This window comes from Perissodus microlepis, chromosome 5, assembly GCF_051167445.1.
Source record: "Perissodus microlepis isolate ML-2025 ecotype Zambia chromosome 5, ASM5116744v1, whole genome shotgun sequence".
In the NCBI taxonomy this organism is placed as follows: Eukaryota; Metazoa; Chordata; class Actinopteri; order Cichliformes; family Cichlidae; genus Perissodus; species Perissodus microlepis.
The window spans coordinates 23,746,731-23,763,228 of NC_140465.1; the positions used below are offsets into that span (position 1 = coordinate 23,746,731).

The 16,498-nt window shown below is 39.5% G+C and overlaps 1 protein-coding gene across 3 annotated transcripts in view; it reads right to left on the reverse strand.

The window, feature by feature from the left end:
- The window catches only part of tasora (transcription activation suppressor a), a 28,672-nt gene extending 12,954 nt beyond the window's left edge, over nt 1–15,718 (reverse strand). For 2 of the 3 annotated variants that reach the window (XM_084928950.1, XM_084928948.1), the window contains exons 1-18: nt 15,255–15,717; nt 12,205–12,350; nt 10,444–10,536; nt 10,074–10,146; nt 9,461–9,552; nt 8,359–8,490; nt 6,898–7,028; nt 6,588–6,619; nt 6,325–6,430; nt 5,251–5,354; nt 4,930–5,033; nt 4,198–4,270; nt 3,412–3,486; nt 2,912–3,108; nt 2,550–2,828; nt 1,016–1,199; nt 566–694; nt 253–407 (exon numbers count right to left, since the gene is read on the reverse strand). In XM_084928950.1, coding sequence (XP_084785076.1) covers nt 253–407; nt 566–694; nt 1,016–1,199; nt 2,550–2,828; nt 2,912–3,108; nt 3,412–3,486; nt 4,198–4,270; nt 4,930–5,033; nt 5,251–5,354; nt 6,325–6,430; nt 6,588–6,619; nt 6,898–7,028; nt 8,359–8,490; nt 9,461–9,552; nt 10,074–10,146; nt 10,444–10,536; nt 12,205–12,350; nt 15,255–15,522 — 2,373 coding nt within the window. In that variant the 5' untranslated portion in view covers nt 15,523–15,717. Of the gene's footprint in view, nt 1–252; nt 408–565; nt 695–1,015; nt 1,200–2,549; nt 2,829–2,911; nt 3,109–3,411; nt 3,487–4,197; nt 4,271–4,929; nt 5,034–5,250; nt 5,355–6,324; nt 6,431–6,587; nt 6,620–6,897; nt 7,029–8,358; nt 8,491–9,460; nt 9,553–10,073; nt 10,147–10,443; nt 10,537–12,204; nt 12,351–15,254 lie in introns of all 3 variants that reach the window. The other variant, XM_084928949.1, reaches the window with a different exon arrangement.
- Nucleotides 15,719–16,498: the final 780 nt, after the last annotated feature.

Here is a 16,498-nt window from a genome sequence, read left to right on the forward strand (position 1 = left end):
CAACAAAACAAGTAAAAGAAAACCCTTGCAATGCATCTCTAAAAATTTACCAGGAAACAGAAGGTAAAAAATGTGTGTAACACTGGTACCCACACACTAACAAGTGCACTTTAATGAGAACTGCACTTTGCAAAGTAGTCCAGCAGGCTGAATTGAACCCTTCAGCAGACAGGTTCTGGCTGCCTGACTGCATGTTTGACATCGTTGATCTAGACAGTAATTTTGTGAACAGACACCATAAACATCAAATACCTCCAGCTCATCCTGCTTTCTCAGATCAATGTCACAGTTGGTGGGCAGGCCTAGTTTTGTAGCCAGCTTATCAAACGGATACGACCCCCTCAGCCCATCTTCTTGTGCCTCATAAAGGCTCTGATTAGCCGTTCCTCTGGCAGCCTGGTCAAGGCCTGGAAATAAGCAGAAAAATCAACTGAAATAAGGTGTAAGCAGCAAGCTGCTCCACAAAAGAAGGAAACAGAGTTAAAAGATTCTGGTTAAACAAAGGAGCCAAAAGAAGAGCAGGAAGAATGGAAAGTTTCAGCATGTTGTCCGAGTATCCGCTCACTTGTTAGCAGGCTCAGAAGTTTGGCGGAAAGTTCAGATCCGTCTTCTCTCAAATCAGTATCCTTCAAACCCAATGAGCCAATCACAGACGTGAAGGAGACAGGAGACAAGGACACTTGGTTTCCTTCAACTTAGAAGGCAAATCCAAAGAGAAAACATGTCATCAGTCAATGATTGCGAGCTTGCTTTTTTCATTTTGTTAACAAACAATCTTTGGTGTTCTTAAGAAAATTTAGAGGGAAATTTGACAAAAAAGAATCATCGAAAGAAAAAGAGCTTCCCCTGATGTTGCATGAATATACAAATATGACTCACTCACGAGGATTTGCTGTCAAACCTAAGTTCATTCATGACTTTAGAGGTTACATTTGAGGACTTGAAAGTTGATTTTCATGAAGCCTGGGATCAGGTCATATCAAAAAACGCAGACATGCTTTTCCCATCTCCTCACCTGGGATCTTGCTGTGCCTTATGGGTTCCTGGGATGCTTTCAGGTATTTAAGAGCCCTCTCTGCCGCCTGCTGCTCCATCTTCCTCTTCCTCCCTGGAGCCTGGAGCCCCCCTCCTTCCTCCCTCTTCACTTCATTTTCTGCATTCCTCTTGCAGGTCAAAACAAGGTCGATCAGCTGCTGCATCTGAGCAACAAGCATCACTGGTATGAGTTCATCAACCCCATAGGACAAAAACAATTTCCGTCACTTTACCTCAGTAAACCAGCCACTGTGGGTCTCTCGCTCTCATTTCAGATGCAACTGTGAAACTGAAAATGTGACATCATAATGTGTTGACCAGACTTTCAACTTAACTGCCTTAAATCTGAATCCACCAAGTTGAGTTTCCTCCCTTGAGATTTCCTGTCAGGTCTTTACTCTTATAAGTTGCTGCTTGTTTGTGGGTCTTTCAGCCCTCAGTTTCACCACTAGTAAGTGAAAAGTATGCTCTGTTTGTCTAAGTTTAGGTAAATGACTCAAGGAAATCTATTTTTCTTCGCAGGATTATTTTGCACATTTCAATCTCCGCATTTTTATTTCCGGACTCTACTGGAGTAGCTTTACATGACTCACAAATCTAAATAATCCTCATTTATATTTCTGATTCTTCCCTATCCCTCTGAGCCTGCTGCTATCTGAAGCTACCTGATATGATATCTGAACAGCAGGTGAATTAGAGCCTCTACTCATAGCCAGAGCATATTAGGAATATACATTCTAACAACAATGCCTCGCCTGTATTCTTAGTATAGATCAATAAAGATTTGGTTTGACTACCATTAGAATCGTTTCTGGGTTTTTCCAAGGGTGGCAGCATAGGCAGAGACCACCCTCACTAACTTCTGATGCAAACACAGTCAGTTGGTTCCATAAGCAGTCTGAAATATAACAGAAACCACTCAGCTCAGAAAAAAGCTTCAAGGGTTACTCCAGGATTTCAAGGGGTAAACAGTTAAAGATTTCATGTAGAATTTTGAAAAGTGTAATATTTGTAAATATTCACAATGTAATCAACATGCCTATTTGTTTGCTTCAAGAAACTGAACGAAACAAGGAGAAATAAACCAATGAGTATATAAAAAAATATATTTAAAAAAAATATTTGCCATAATTTTCCATCAACTTGTTACCAGGCATCCACCACAAAGGGAAGCAGAGAGAGAATGAAGAGGGAAAATGAAGAGGCTGAAACAGGATTTCATTAAAATAAAACTGCTACCAAATGTAGCCATTTAACCCAAAAAACAACTGACTTACTTTTAAGCAAATTGAATAATATTTCTATTAAACCCCTTGAATTAATGCTGAAAGTCCGTAATTCAATAACATCTTGAATTACAATATAATAATTTCAATACCATTAAAATAACATCTTTAATTTTAAGATAAATAATATTGGTGCACAGAGCTGTATCACTGTCCAAATACTTATGGACATGACCAGTACAAGTGGACTTACTAAGATGTGTTATGTTTTTTTGTGTGACTGTTCACCTTTTGTGTGTTGGTCTGCCCGTGCCTAGTATTTCCTGTCACTTCGTTCTCTGTTGCGTCTCTCTTCCTGGCTCTTGCTTCCTGCTGCGGCTGCTCAATTCCACAGTGCGCCTCTAATAACAGCCTGGCCCGAGCTGCTGATAGAAGGTAGAAGGCGGGGCTGTACAGGTAGGAGCGCAGGTAGCCCTCCAAGTTCACCCGATGGTGTATGGGAGCAGCAACCGACTTTTCCTTGTCATCCATCTGGGAATCGTACTCACCCATTGGGTACTGTCGAACCTTGGGAGCAAACACAGAAACGTTGCAGTCCCCAGGGGAAGTGGATATTTGAAGGAGCCAGCTTCAGGAGATTTGGGTCGTACCTTGCCGTCTTTCAGGCCAATGAGGTATTCCCGTGCCTGGCGCTCCACACCAGCAGACAGCTCAGGAGGGGGGTTGGCACGAACTTTGAGCAGGGCGTGATGCATTGCTGGGATAAACTGACTTAGCCGTGACATTACTGCAGCACCGGATGTCTGACACTCAGAGGCATCATGGGAAGAGAAGCCAGAGTGCGGTGCTACAAGGAAAAAAAAGAAAAAGAAACAAGGAAAACATCATTAGGTTGAAAATAATGTTGATTCAGCTCTTTAACCCTGTCAGCAGAGTCAATGATCAGTATTAACACTTAGGCTCAGTGTCCTGTGATCTGTGGTTACACTAAAAATGCTTGTATGATGACTCAATTTAATTTAGCTCATCAAAAATTGGTTTTCAGGGACACCATTAATGCTCCTGTTATTTTCTTTTCAATATAAAACTTTACTTTGTACCAAAAGGCAACTACAATAAATGAATGCCCCTCATTTACGGCGATACTCACCAGTTTTGGACACATCTCTGGTCTCTGGGAAAACAAACAATGCCTGAAGACACCTCTTCCAGTTCTCTCCTCTCTCTGAAAACACATTAGCTCACTCTATTACTCATTTCATTATAGTAAATTCATAATTAATTATACAACCAGCAAAAACATAGTACATTTCTCTTTGCAGAGAAAACTCACAGCAGTGATAAAATTAAGGCTAACTACTTCAAACAAGAATAAAATTACTATGGGTTGGATTGTGCCAAATCTGCCTTTAAGGCACTGAAATGGGCTGAAAGCACCAATAAAGAGGATTTATATTTGGTCACCCTCCCCTTCAAAGTTATTATCCAGTATTTTACTATCAATTTAGAACAGGTGAGATGGCCTCAACACACATTTCATTCACACTCTCCGTCAGAGGATGTTACAGTAAGCTGAATGCTCAGCCTGAGGAATGGATCAAACACATTAATGAGCATGTTTCTGCTTGTGCTTCAAACCCCATGCTGGCAATGACTCTAAACATGAAGACTGGAACAGTCTTACATAAAAACTGATATCTGCCCAAGTTTGAAATTAGCAAAGAAAACAATTTACAGAAGCAAACATGAAATGGGTCAATACGGGACTGACAGAGAAGTGATCTGACTTCTCTAGCGCTTGATACTGCCTGGGTTTGAATGAGAAGATAACACTGAATAGTGAGAAATGCGTATTTATTTATTTTTACTCTTGATTTTTATCCAAATATTATCCTGCATACAATTTACCAGTATAACTCACAGTCCCATGCCTTACCTGTGGGCGTGGCCATCTGAACACTGGACAACAGGAACAGAAAGCCTTTATCTATAAGCGGAGTCACTATAACCTGTAAAGAGAGCAGACAACTTGTACTCAACACTTCCTGTCATTCTTCACATTTTATTTTTGTCTTCCTTGCTACACTTAGTTCAAACTGCTGCTGTCTGTGGGACATATTTACAATTTTTAGTATCTCTGAGACTCCAATAGTGATGCAAAGCATGAAAATAATTCTCCAAACGACTAAAAAAAACAAAAACAACAACAAACAACTTCTTAAGATAAAATAATGTTTCCACAAATCCACTTATCATTTTGCGTTGCTTATAATCTTTTTGTAGTTTTATCACAATAAAAGTCAAAAATTAGTTACTGGGACACTTAATTAGAAACCATTGCCCTACCAGCATAACAAGATAACTCGAGAATATTCAACTGCTGTCTAACATACATTTTACACCGAGTAAAAGTTCAAAAATAGAGTAAAAATCACTGTATCAGGACAGAGTTTCAGTTGATCGTGGCCAGAACTTCACAATCTATTCATCTGCAATATCAAAGTGAAATAGCTGCCTTTGATGTGAGGCCGTTTCAAATAAAGGCAACCTGCTTTTCTCTGTAGGTAAATAAAGACTCTGGCAGATATATAGTTTCCATATATAGCTTCCATGCACTGTACATGAGAATCTGCTAGTCCTCTGTGATATTAAAGTAAGCAGAACCCACCACTCGCTTTATCTCCAGCTCATGCAGCAGTCTCGTCACGCTGGTTTTAGACCGATTTCTGTCCATCACTTCCAGAAGACTGCAGTAATAGCCGTTCTTCACAACTACCAAAAAGAAAATATAAAATAAGTCCCATCCACTTCCTCTTTTAAGCTCAATGCACATGCATTTTGAAAATATAACTAAGAAAGGATTTTTGCAATATCTGAGGGTGAAAATGCTGTTACAGAAAGGGTGATTACTAGAATCTTATGTAACATTAAAGTGACTGTAGTTCTGGTGTGTAACGTGGCATCACTAAGAGGATTAATGTGATCTTACCCTCCTGGCTGCTGTTGTAGAGGTTATAGGAGAACAGGCTGGCAGGGAGGAGGTTGGTCACCTGGTCGAGCCTCATCAAATGACCAATTTCCAGCTTCTCTGGTCTGAGGGAGGATCATGGTGAGACGGACACAGAGCGAATTATTTTAAAATGGTAAGGATGCATTTGTTTAAATGTGCATGCAGTTTTTTTGAAGTAAGTAAAAGTAAAAATTCTACTGCGAGGGATTACAGATCATTAAAGGCAGGCTGGTAAGCTATTTTAGTAAGGCTAAGCTAAAGAGTTGAGCGCAATGCATCACAGAAAACATGGACACCAACAATGGAATTTAGTCAGCTAAGCCAGGTAAGCTTTCGAGGTGTTGATGGAATATGTCTGTGTGCGTTTTCATTTTAGTTGAAACCTTTTCTCAATTTTTTTTTATTTTTCCCCCACTCTAAGAAACACCCCCATCCAGTGTTTCCCATACTTACACTTTACCCAGTCAGACTGCTGAGATATACTAATTATTTTTCAGTGACTCGCTTTTTATTTTTTCCATCTGTCTGAGAGAAAAACGTCATAAGCACTTTAGCAGTGGCCAATATCCTCAGTCGTATTTTTAAAATTCAGTAACAACTAACCGGCTATTCCCAGCCCTTCCTTTTTTGTTTTGCCCTACCTCCGGGCTTGTAAGCCAGGGTGCTGATGTGGTGGTTCTCATTCAGCTTAGATAGAGAGGATCTATGGAATCGAATATACTCCATCTTGCCTATCTGCAGCATAGCCACGCTAACATTTTATGTTTCACTAGACCAAACTCAACTCTCACTAGCTGTGGTCCAAGATGGTGGAGTTCACGTGCAGGATGGGAGACTCACATCAGAAGTAGCTGATTATATCATTCAAGTCTATCTAAAACCCACTTTAGATTTTGATCCATCTTTAAAGATAAAGAGGAGTCACAAATATTGGTCAGTAAGTCAGCAAACTAATGTCTTTTCTGGTCATCCACACCCCACCTACAGGAACTCCATGATCCACAGTTTGAGAACCACTGCTTTAAACAGCCTAAAGGTCAGCTCAGTACTCACAGTTTGTGGGGTAGGAAGGGAGGAGACAGGGAACAGAGCGAGATCTGAAAGAGCACTCGGTCGCCTTTCACCAGGTCTCCAGTCCACACTGTGAACTGAGCATGCTCTGTGGGAGAAAAATAAAACCTCATCAGCACCAGAGCAAGACTGAAAAAACAAAACAAAACACAGAGCTTCCCATTTTATTTTATATCCAAGCGGTGTAGGTGACCTTTCACATTCAGGTGTGATTACATCGACAAAAAACAGGGACCAGTGCTCACCTTTACTCCCCTCTGCTGACTGACTGTTCGACCTGCCCACCAAACACAAATTACAAACTTCATATCAGTTTTGGCACAGAGATAAAGGTTAAAACTCAGAACCATTGTTGATTCCTACATGTCTAAAATGTCCGTCAGACTTTTATGGAATAAAATATAAAAAAAACAAAACAAGAGCACATTCATTAAAAGACTCCATTTCTAAAGTTAATTACTGAAGCTCCTCTGGCTGCTTTTTCCTGGAAACCTGCAAACACTCTCTTTAGGTGTCATCTCGCTAGAATAGCATCAATTTACATGTTTCACATACCTGATGGGTGCTACAGGTGCACTGGGAAGAGGAGAGTCTTTTCCTTTAAGCTGGAAGGAGACCACAGCGTACGGGCACACCTGGCGAGGTCGCTGTCGCAGCTCGTCGAATGAATACTCGTAGAAGTATTGCTGGAATAATCAAGAAAACGGTTTTGTTTAAAGCAGTCATTGCTTCTTTAAAAAAAAAAAAAAATCACAAGGTTCCCAAACGCTTATTTTCCTCTTCAATAACCAGACGTTAATTGCATATGTCAGTACTTTTTCACATTTACACATGCTGTGTCTATACTTGCACTGCCTACAAGTAGATTCACAACAAGTATGAACAAACTAAATGAATCTCATTACAAACACCTGAAAAATAATTTGAATGATAATGATTAGTGGTCACCATCTTGGCTCAGAGTAGAAAAAGAGGTGCTGTCAAATTAATTCCAGCTAGTAAAAGTAGGATAAGTCATATGCACTGATCACGATGTCACCATTAGCGCTGACAACATATCCTCATCAGCAGATAGAACTGATTTTTATTTTCCAGGCAAAGACAAAGAAAGACAAAATTCAAAAGAGGGCCAAAATGGGATCACGGACACACCAGATGAGCCTCCTTCTCCAAACGGAGCACCTCTCTATGCTCCTTCAGTAGCTGCTCAGTATACTGTGGCTGTTTCTCCATGTTGAAAGGAGCAAGTTGAGGTGGCTCCAGCGTCTTGAGTGAGATTTTGGTAGCACATTTATATCAGTGTGCAAAGGGCTTAGGTATCCAGAGGTAGTGCAGACATGTTGGCAATGATCCACCCAAAACAGATGGATGGGTGCATGGATGGGACAAGTTTTTGACAAAATGAGGTGGCAATCACAACAATCAGAGTCAAATGCTGAAACTGTCATTTGTGTGAGTGTACAGCCTGACATGTTCCATTTCAGACAACACTGACCCATGAAATGAAATTCACACACACATTAAATATGAGCCCTAACCCAACCATGGAAAATTTATTTTTCAGGTCAGTCCTAGTACAAATATGGAAACTAAAAATTTGAACATCAAACAAAAACATTTTAACCAGAAAACCTGTTTTAGCGAATAAACCATCTGAAGCTGAAAGATATTTTTCATGTGATTTTGTTCAATTTAAAACAAAAAATATATATTGACAGACGTGTAATTTTATGTCTGCTTTTTCAACAGCTGAGTCATTTCCACACAATCCTCTCTGGATATTGTTTTTAAAGTTAAATTCAGACATTCAATTCCTGCCAAACACAAACCGGACCCCAATAACACCGCCAGAACCAACTGAAAGACTCCTGTTGACTATAAAACATCTCAAAGCACTGAAACAATTTTCTGTGTTGAACAGATAAAATGTGTGTAAGTGCATCAACATTATGTTTGTCCCAGAGTAAATTGTCCATTTCTCAGTTGTTTTTTTCCTCTGTGTTTGAGTGTACTTACCTGTGTGAGTTCAAATGCGCGGTATGAGTTCAGCGAGGTGACTTTGCTGGCGTTCTTGGAGATATGGCTGTCAAAGCGAGGCGTTGGATCTAGAAGGTTTTTCATGTTTTCATAAATGCTCTTGACTTTTCCCTAAAATGCCAAACAAAGAATTCCACTACAGATTACAATTATTTCTACCGCTACGTATTGAGTTTAACAACAAAGATTTATCAGAATCAGTGTGCTGCCGGCTTTTTCACCCGACGACACGTACACGCCGTCAGGGCTCACAGATTCTAATGCGTCGGATCTGCGCTTTGTGTTTACGTCTTTTTGCGGATTCCGTTTACCTGCTTTCATTTGCTGTTTTAGCTGTTTGGTGGTTGTCAAAATAGTTTTGTGATGTTTAACCTATATATAATTTAAATATCTACAGAGTGAGCCATCTAACAAATGACATATCCACAGTCACAACAACTCAGCAATAAATAAAACACAAAGAAACATAAAATAAGTAATCAAATCGATAATTACAGGAAAGCTTGCCTCCCAAACTCTGTTCTTGACTTACATCAGTGATTCAATACTGCAGTTTTCTATTATATCCTACTAAGTGTTGGTCAATGAAAGAAAAACTATGTACTTTAAAAATAGCAGCTAGAATTGCTTGAGGGTTTTTTTTTAAATATTTTGAATATTCAAAAATGATGACTAATGACGATGACTATCCCTTCTACAAAATCAACAATTTGCATGTCTCATGTCCTTGCTTTTCTCTGCTCTTACTTTGTGCTTTTATAAATGCAGCAAGACATTAATGAAGCATTATTTTAGTATTTGTGCAATTGTCAGGCTTCAGCTCATGCTGGGGTCTAAACAGAGAACAACATGGAGCTGAGTAAAGTGATAGATTTTTCATAAAATATAATTATTTGACCAATACAGATTTTTTTTTTTACCTGAATCACAAATACTCTATTACAGAAGTACTTGTGAAACATAAGTCCATGACTTTTCCAAGACTTTGTGGATTTATTGAACTTTCCAACATTTTTAGAGGTTTGTAAAATTCCTTGACCATTCTCAGCTTTTCCACGCACATATGAACCCTGTAACTTACCTTCATCACTTTGAAGATGACAATCTCCCCCATAGTTCCTGGTGTTAAGGAACTCATCTGCAGCAGGTCTGAGTACCTTGACAGATACACTCCTAAGAACATATGCAGACACATATGTCACACACACACACAAAGTAATAAAATTACTACTTATAGAATTATTTTTAAAGTGGTACCTTGACTTAAGAGTGCCCCAACTAACAAGTTTTTCGAGATACGCCCAGTCTCTTGTACAATTTTGAGTTTAGAGCTGAAATTTAGAGCAACATCTGCCGAGCATGTCGTGTTTCACTGGTTCACCTTATGTGGTTATCAGTGTTGTTCTTGCATTTATTTTGCAAAACTTTGCTTTTCCAACCATCCGGAGGCGGCGTTTTTGAGGGCCTGGAACGGATTAATGGCATTTCATTTATCTCAATGGAGAAAATTGATTTGGCATACAAGTAGTTTGAGTTATAAGCTCCGTCACAGAACGAATTAAACTCATAAGTCAAGGCACAACTGTATATTTATTGGAAAGCTGATTCAAAAAAATAAATTCAATATCAGCTTGTTGTGACTTCTCCTTTTAGCATACAGTAACTCAATATGTAGATCATTTGTGCACTATTACCTTTACTGGGGTTTCCCAACACTGTGATCCAGCTTTGACCCACAAACAGTCCCTTCTCACAGAGCAGGGGAAGCTAAAACAATAAACAAAACACAAGTTAGATCACAGATATAATGAAAGCTCAGTCTTAAAGGACATGGTTTATTGGCGTGACCCCAATTATTTTACAGAGAAAACACAGTCATTCAGTTTTCTAAGAACTACAAGCAGTGTCTTTTCCCTGTAAACTTAATTTCTTAAGAAGAAATCTTCTAAGAAATACATACTTCCCTTAAGTAAATCAACTATGTAAATTGACTATGTCTCTGGATAAAGGCCAAAACAAACAAAACCACTGTTAACCGAACCAATAGCTCGGTGTCACTCCTACCTTTTGAGTGTCTGTCAACAGGAAACAGTAGCACTCCTCCAGCTCCTTATCGGTCCTCCCCTCTGCCTTCATCTCCTTCCTTTTTTCCACAAACTTAAAAACACACACAAATAATGTGATCAATCATAAACACAAAAATGATCAGTACAATGATCACTAAACAAACAATATCATCTCTCTAAACAGCTTTTCCTAATGACAAACCTATCCAATTCATAATTCTTACTCCAAGACCTACATTTTCTCACAACACAAACATGGCCTCTGAAATAGCTGCTCTACCATGCACAGGCAATACATTCACATGTGTTCAGCTCATTTCAGTGTAAATAAACAGTAGTTTTTATTGAATGAAATATTGATTTGTTCATTTCCTGAGCACTGCACTGACACTTGCACATGTCCATGGTACCCCAATCATGATTAGCGATAAACCTGAGATATTTCTATTTAATTTCTTTTATTTATTTAACCAGGATTTTTTTTTTTTTTTAAAAAGATGAACAATCTATTTTGCGTGATCGTGCTAGACAAATACACAGAGCAGAATACACAAAATAAGAACTGATTCTGTTTTAACTTTTCTATATTAGCTTGTCGAGGTTAAATCTCCTTTAACATCTCCTTTTACTTCCTTTAATATTGAAATATATGATTTCAGAGTTCAGGATTAAAATTACTTTTTTTTTCTTCCTAAAATCGAATCAGTTATACTGCTTACTGTACTGTGACAATGTCTGTTCATTCACCTCCCTAACTGACAGATGTGTTAACAGGATCTACAGCTAAGTAATACTGGCATAATTTTTGTGGCATCACATTAATTTGCATTGCTTACTAAATCTGGCCCCTGTTCTCTTCCTGTGTGGACGCCCCATAAGAAGTTACATTGCTTATGACTGCGCTTTACTCTCTCATGGAAAGGAAGTTATCTACCCAAGCAAGGTGTTAAAAAAAAAAAAAAAGACAGCAGAGTGGTTTTGTGATACTTTGATCTAGCAAATGAATAGTCAGAGTACACCAGCGGTTTCAACATAAGGCCCTGAAATCAGCACACCAAATCGTCCAATCCAACCCACAGCACAGCTTTTGAGAATGTTAAAATTTGTGTTCGTTTTATAATGTTCTTACTGACAAAGACATCAACTACAGCCTGTAACTAAATGATGAACCATTAAGGGGCATAAAATGAGCTGCTGTCTACTGTCAGCATTCCTTAAAATAACATACAAATTCCTTTTTTTTTTTTTTTTTTTCAATATTTACTACAGAATTTGATTTTTTAAGAGGCGGTTTGCATTAAAAAAATACATTTTCTTTGACTAAAAAGATTTCTGGTTTTTATTTTATATTCCAGGCAGTGAGCCACAAGTACTTTTAACACATTCATTTCTTAAATTATAAGAGCAAAGAGCTGTGGCATCAGGCTTTTTTTAATACTACAGCTGCATCACAACACAGTTTTTCTGCATTATAAAAGTAAGATTTACATTGCAGTTATTTGTCTTAAGATATATCAAGCATTAAATGCGTAGTTAAACTTCTTTATATGGAAAGAAAGGTGAGACAATGTTTTTCTTTGTTTTTAGTATTATCATCTGTGTTGCCCACAAAGTAAACTGTTACAAAACCACTTGACCAGACCATCCCAGCAAAGACGTGTGGTCACAACCTGCAAGTAAAGTAGTCCCTGCACTTAACCCACGGTGATCTTGATTTTACCCTCCCTCCCATTTAGAATCTGACTTGTTTATCTCTCACCTCTTTCTCCAGCAGCTCACTGTAGACAAGCCGAGGTATGGAGTACGTAAAGCATCCAGCAGAGTTAGTGTCGATGTAGCTGGAGGTCAGGATAGTCATCATGTCTTCATACTCCCTGGACTCAGTGGAGACATACTGGAACAGAGCTGCAAGAAAGACAGGAGAGATTAGAGCCAATAAAAACCACTTTCACAAATAATCCCTCAGAATGATGAATCCATTTTACCTTTATACTTTACATATATACCTTTACACTGTCTTCATTATCTCTGTTCAACATAACATTTTCTTCCACTGGACAAGTAGTTGATGATGTAACTTCTTATGGGGTGTCCACAGAGGAAGAGATCAGGGGCCAGATTTAGTAAGCAATGGGCCACAATATTAATTCCATGAAAAGCTGATATCATGACACCCCTAGTTTGCAGGTAACTGAACTTGATGCCTTGCTTTGTGTATGTGATAGGGCTGCCACGATTAGTCGACTAGTCACGATTACGTCGACTATCAAAATCGTCGACGACTAATTTAATAGTCGACGCGTCGTTTGAAGCTTTGTAAGATCCCAAAAGACGCAGGAACAAGTAGTAGGATTTAAGAGTGTAATAACGGACTGAAACAGAAGATGGCAGCACTGCATGTACAAGGATGCCAGCTGCCGTTAAACCCCGAAGAAGAAGAAGAAGCTGTGTCCCAGAATTCATAGCGCGGCCCAGCTCAGTTTCCAATAATGGCGGCAGCTGGTTAGTTTTAATATTACTCTTATTATTCTTTCTGGGTCACAAAATAAACGTTTACCGTGTTTTCAGGCGAGAATTTAGCTATTTAAACTTCAAATATCTGTTCAGTTTATCAAGACACCACATATTTTCAAAAGCGCTCAGAGACGTCTGTTACCCACTAGCTCGATAGTTAGCCGGGGGCAAGGCTCACTAGAGCCGGCAGATCATTTTCAAACCCACCGCTGTCTTTCGCTACTCAGGTTAAACATGATATACAAGTCACTTAGACAACTTAAAAATGTTATTGTTTGGCTTTTTTCAGTATTTTATTTGTTCCTGAGTAAATCGGCTGAGTTTATTAAACTTCACCGAAACAATCTGCACATTTAATTAAAATTTAATAAACTACCATCTTGTCTTTATTTTTAGTTAGCACATACCTTAAACACTTCAAGCTGTAAGCTAGTGATGATTATATAAGAGCAGATGCTGCTGGTGCAATAAACTGTCCGTTTTACTACAATGGATGCATGATCTGATTAGTCGACGGTGACTAGTCGACTATCAAAATAATCGTTTGTGGCAGCCCTAGTATGTGTAACAGGCATATAACGAGCTGGGGGGAGCTCTTTCAACCTTATCTTCAGGTTCCCTGGTCAGTCCTGGTCATCACTGACTTTAACACACTTGCCTCTAGAAGGACCATAAACTCAAGTCAAATAACAGGACTTTAACTTGAGCTTGTACAGAATATTACTGCTCTTGTCAGTAACCCTGCTGTTCACGTATATCAGACAAAATTGTAAAATTTGAAATAACGCCACCAATATGCCCCACCCTTTATGCCGCTTTCAGCACCAAGGCTCCTCATAAGGAGGCCCACAGAAATATTTGACAGACTGGCTTAATTACAACAGGACAGGTGCTGTTTTTTTTTCCTTTTTTTAGCCAGATTCTCAGGAGAACAGGAAAAACCTGTAGCAGCTGCCTCCCTCGGAGTGGAGAGGGCTCAGCTGGAGCATCAAACACTAATGTGTGATTTAACAAAAAGAGCTAATGCCCCCAGTAACCCACAACATATTTGTGCGCTCCACAGCTACAACACCGGGGTTGAGACAAAATATTCAAACACAAGCCAAAAAGATGTGGTGGTAGTTTCAAATTGTGGTCTCAGACAGCTATAATACATAAAGAAGATGTCAGCATAGCCTGGCTATCTTTGAATTTACTGCTTCAAAAAACCCTATAATCATCAGCATGGTGGTTATTAACTATGTTTGTTAAATGATGCATGCAAAGGAGGAAAAAGAAAATAACTAAGATTTCTCTTGAACTAAAGGAGGCTTTTTCAGTAGGAGTGGTCTATTAGGCTTGGGAAGACTACTTGGAAGGTACCAAGGAACATAACAGTTTGAGTACGATAGGATAGGATAGGATAGGATAGGGAGTTGCATGGAGTACATGGGGGATATATATGCAATGACATCCTTTAAAACTGGCTCCCGGGCCAAAATGATTGTGTTGGTTGGTGCTAATCATGGCAAAAATAAAATCACCATGGCCTCAGGCTTACATCTTTCTGACCTACCAACAATCCCTGAAAATCACAACACCAAACTTTATCTCAAAGCTCATTTAACTTTTAGCCTTAATCTTATAGTAGACTCTGTAAAAAGCGCCAAAAAATGTCCTCAAGATCCCATTTTAGGGTCGACACGATAACAAGAGCCATAAACACAAGAGCAGAAAGCGCAAAGTACATGTGAGCACTTGGACACTTATAACTGAAATGTAAACAAGGAGGCGGTTTCCTCGCTTTAGCTAACCCTCGTTAGCATAAGCTAATGTCAACATAAAGGTGAAATGCAGCTAAAAATTTCGTACATGAACACGTGGATATTTACTTTCACTCACAAACAGCCTAAAATCATCTATAAAGTGAAAAATAAACACCGGTTGCACTTACAAGCATGTAATTAATGTTAACTGGCTGGTGATGCTAACTCCTAGCATCCCTCACTAAGCCTAACCGTGTACTCAAACACACTGGAGCTTGTACTGAGTTTGATACACGTAAAACTGATGGTGACAGTAGGGCTGGACATATGAAATACACATTTGTGGACACAACCGTCATGTTGTGCGATGTAAGAAGAGAAAACAACGTTTTCGAATTGATACTCGCACGTCCGATAATGGAACTTCCCCGTTGCTAACTCAGGTTCAGGGCAGTGTTTCAGGTGTAAAAAACAAATCTAAACAAATTAGCACAGAGAAGTCCTGAATGCTATGGTGTAATTTTACTAATATACAGACACAATGGCCCACCTTTCTTTTCCTCAGTTTTCTTCGGTATGTGGAACTTGTAGGGCTCCTTGGGCATATGCCTCTTATGGACTATGTGAGGTGCCGAGTTCCTCCTCTCCATCCTCCCGCCAGCAGCGCCCGGTCTGTCCGCTCCAAGCTGACTTTCTCTGGAAGGGGTTAGGTCGATCACCTCGCCATCTTGCAGGCTAACATTAGCTCCAAGCTCCGCAGCAGCAGACACCCTCCTCGGACGACCTGCTTCCCTCCGGGGCAGGCTGCTGTCGTCCATTGTATGTATTTTGGACGTAACGGAATAGTCTCTCCTCAACCGTCACTCCGGCACCTAGTCTCTGCTACAGTCCCGCGATGACACCGCTGTTACCTCCTAATCCCGCAGCGGAGGGAGTCGGAGCAGCACTCAACCCGCACCATGCTTCCTGTGGGCGCAGATCTTCTTCACTGAGATTTAGCTGCACCTGGTTATCTCAATGCTGCCATCTTCTGGAAAATGAACCCCATCCCCAAAGTTTCATTGCGGTTTCAGTGGACGCAGAACAGCGATGGGTAAATAAACGGTAAAATAAAGCATGTCAGGGTTCAGAGAGGACAAAGCCTCGAGCCTAAAACTGCGACAGTTCCCACGATGTTTTTCCACGGTGTAGCACAAAATGGTGGTATAAAGGGCCACTGAAAGGGAAAATAAGAAGCCGAGCAGAGAGGAGAGTGAATAAAGTCATACATCTGCAATAAATAACTACATTTATTGCAATAAATAAAAACATTTATAAGAAACAAATATACAAAAATGGAAATTTTACACAAAAAAGGAAAGAAAAGACAAAAAAAAACTTTAAATAAACTGGCATGTTTATGAGGAAAAACGTGTCCAAATTAATCGACCCTGACGGATCTAAGAGGGCTCGGGGAGGACTGCCATAAGGAGTGCATGCTACAGACAGGTCAGTCAATCGCAGGGCAGACAAACATAGAGACAGCCATTCACACCTATGAACGATATAGAATCACCATTTAGCCTAACATTGCATTTCTTTGTACTGTGGAAGGAAGCTGTAGGACCCACAGCTCCACGACGCAGACTTCTCGAACACAGAGCTTAGTATGAAGCAACGGTGTTTCGTACTAAGGGAAAATGTTTATGAAAAAGTTGCCAATTTGTGGTAAAGATGACAACTTCACAGGAAAAATTAAAAATGTATTAAAACTATTTCTTCTCTTTTCAGTGTTAGGTTGGAAAGAAATTCACA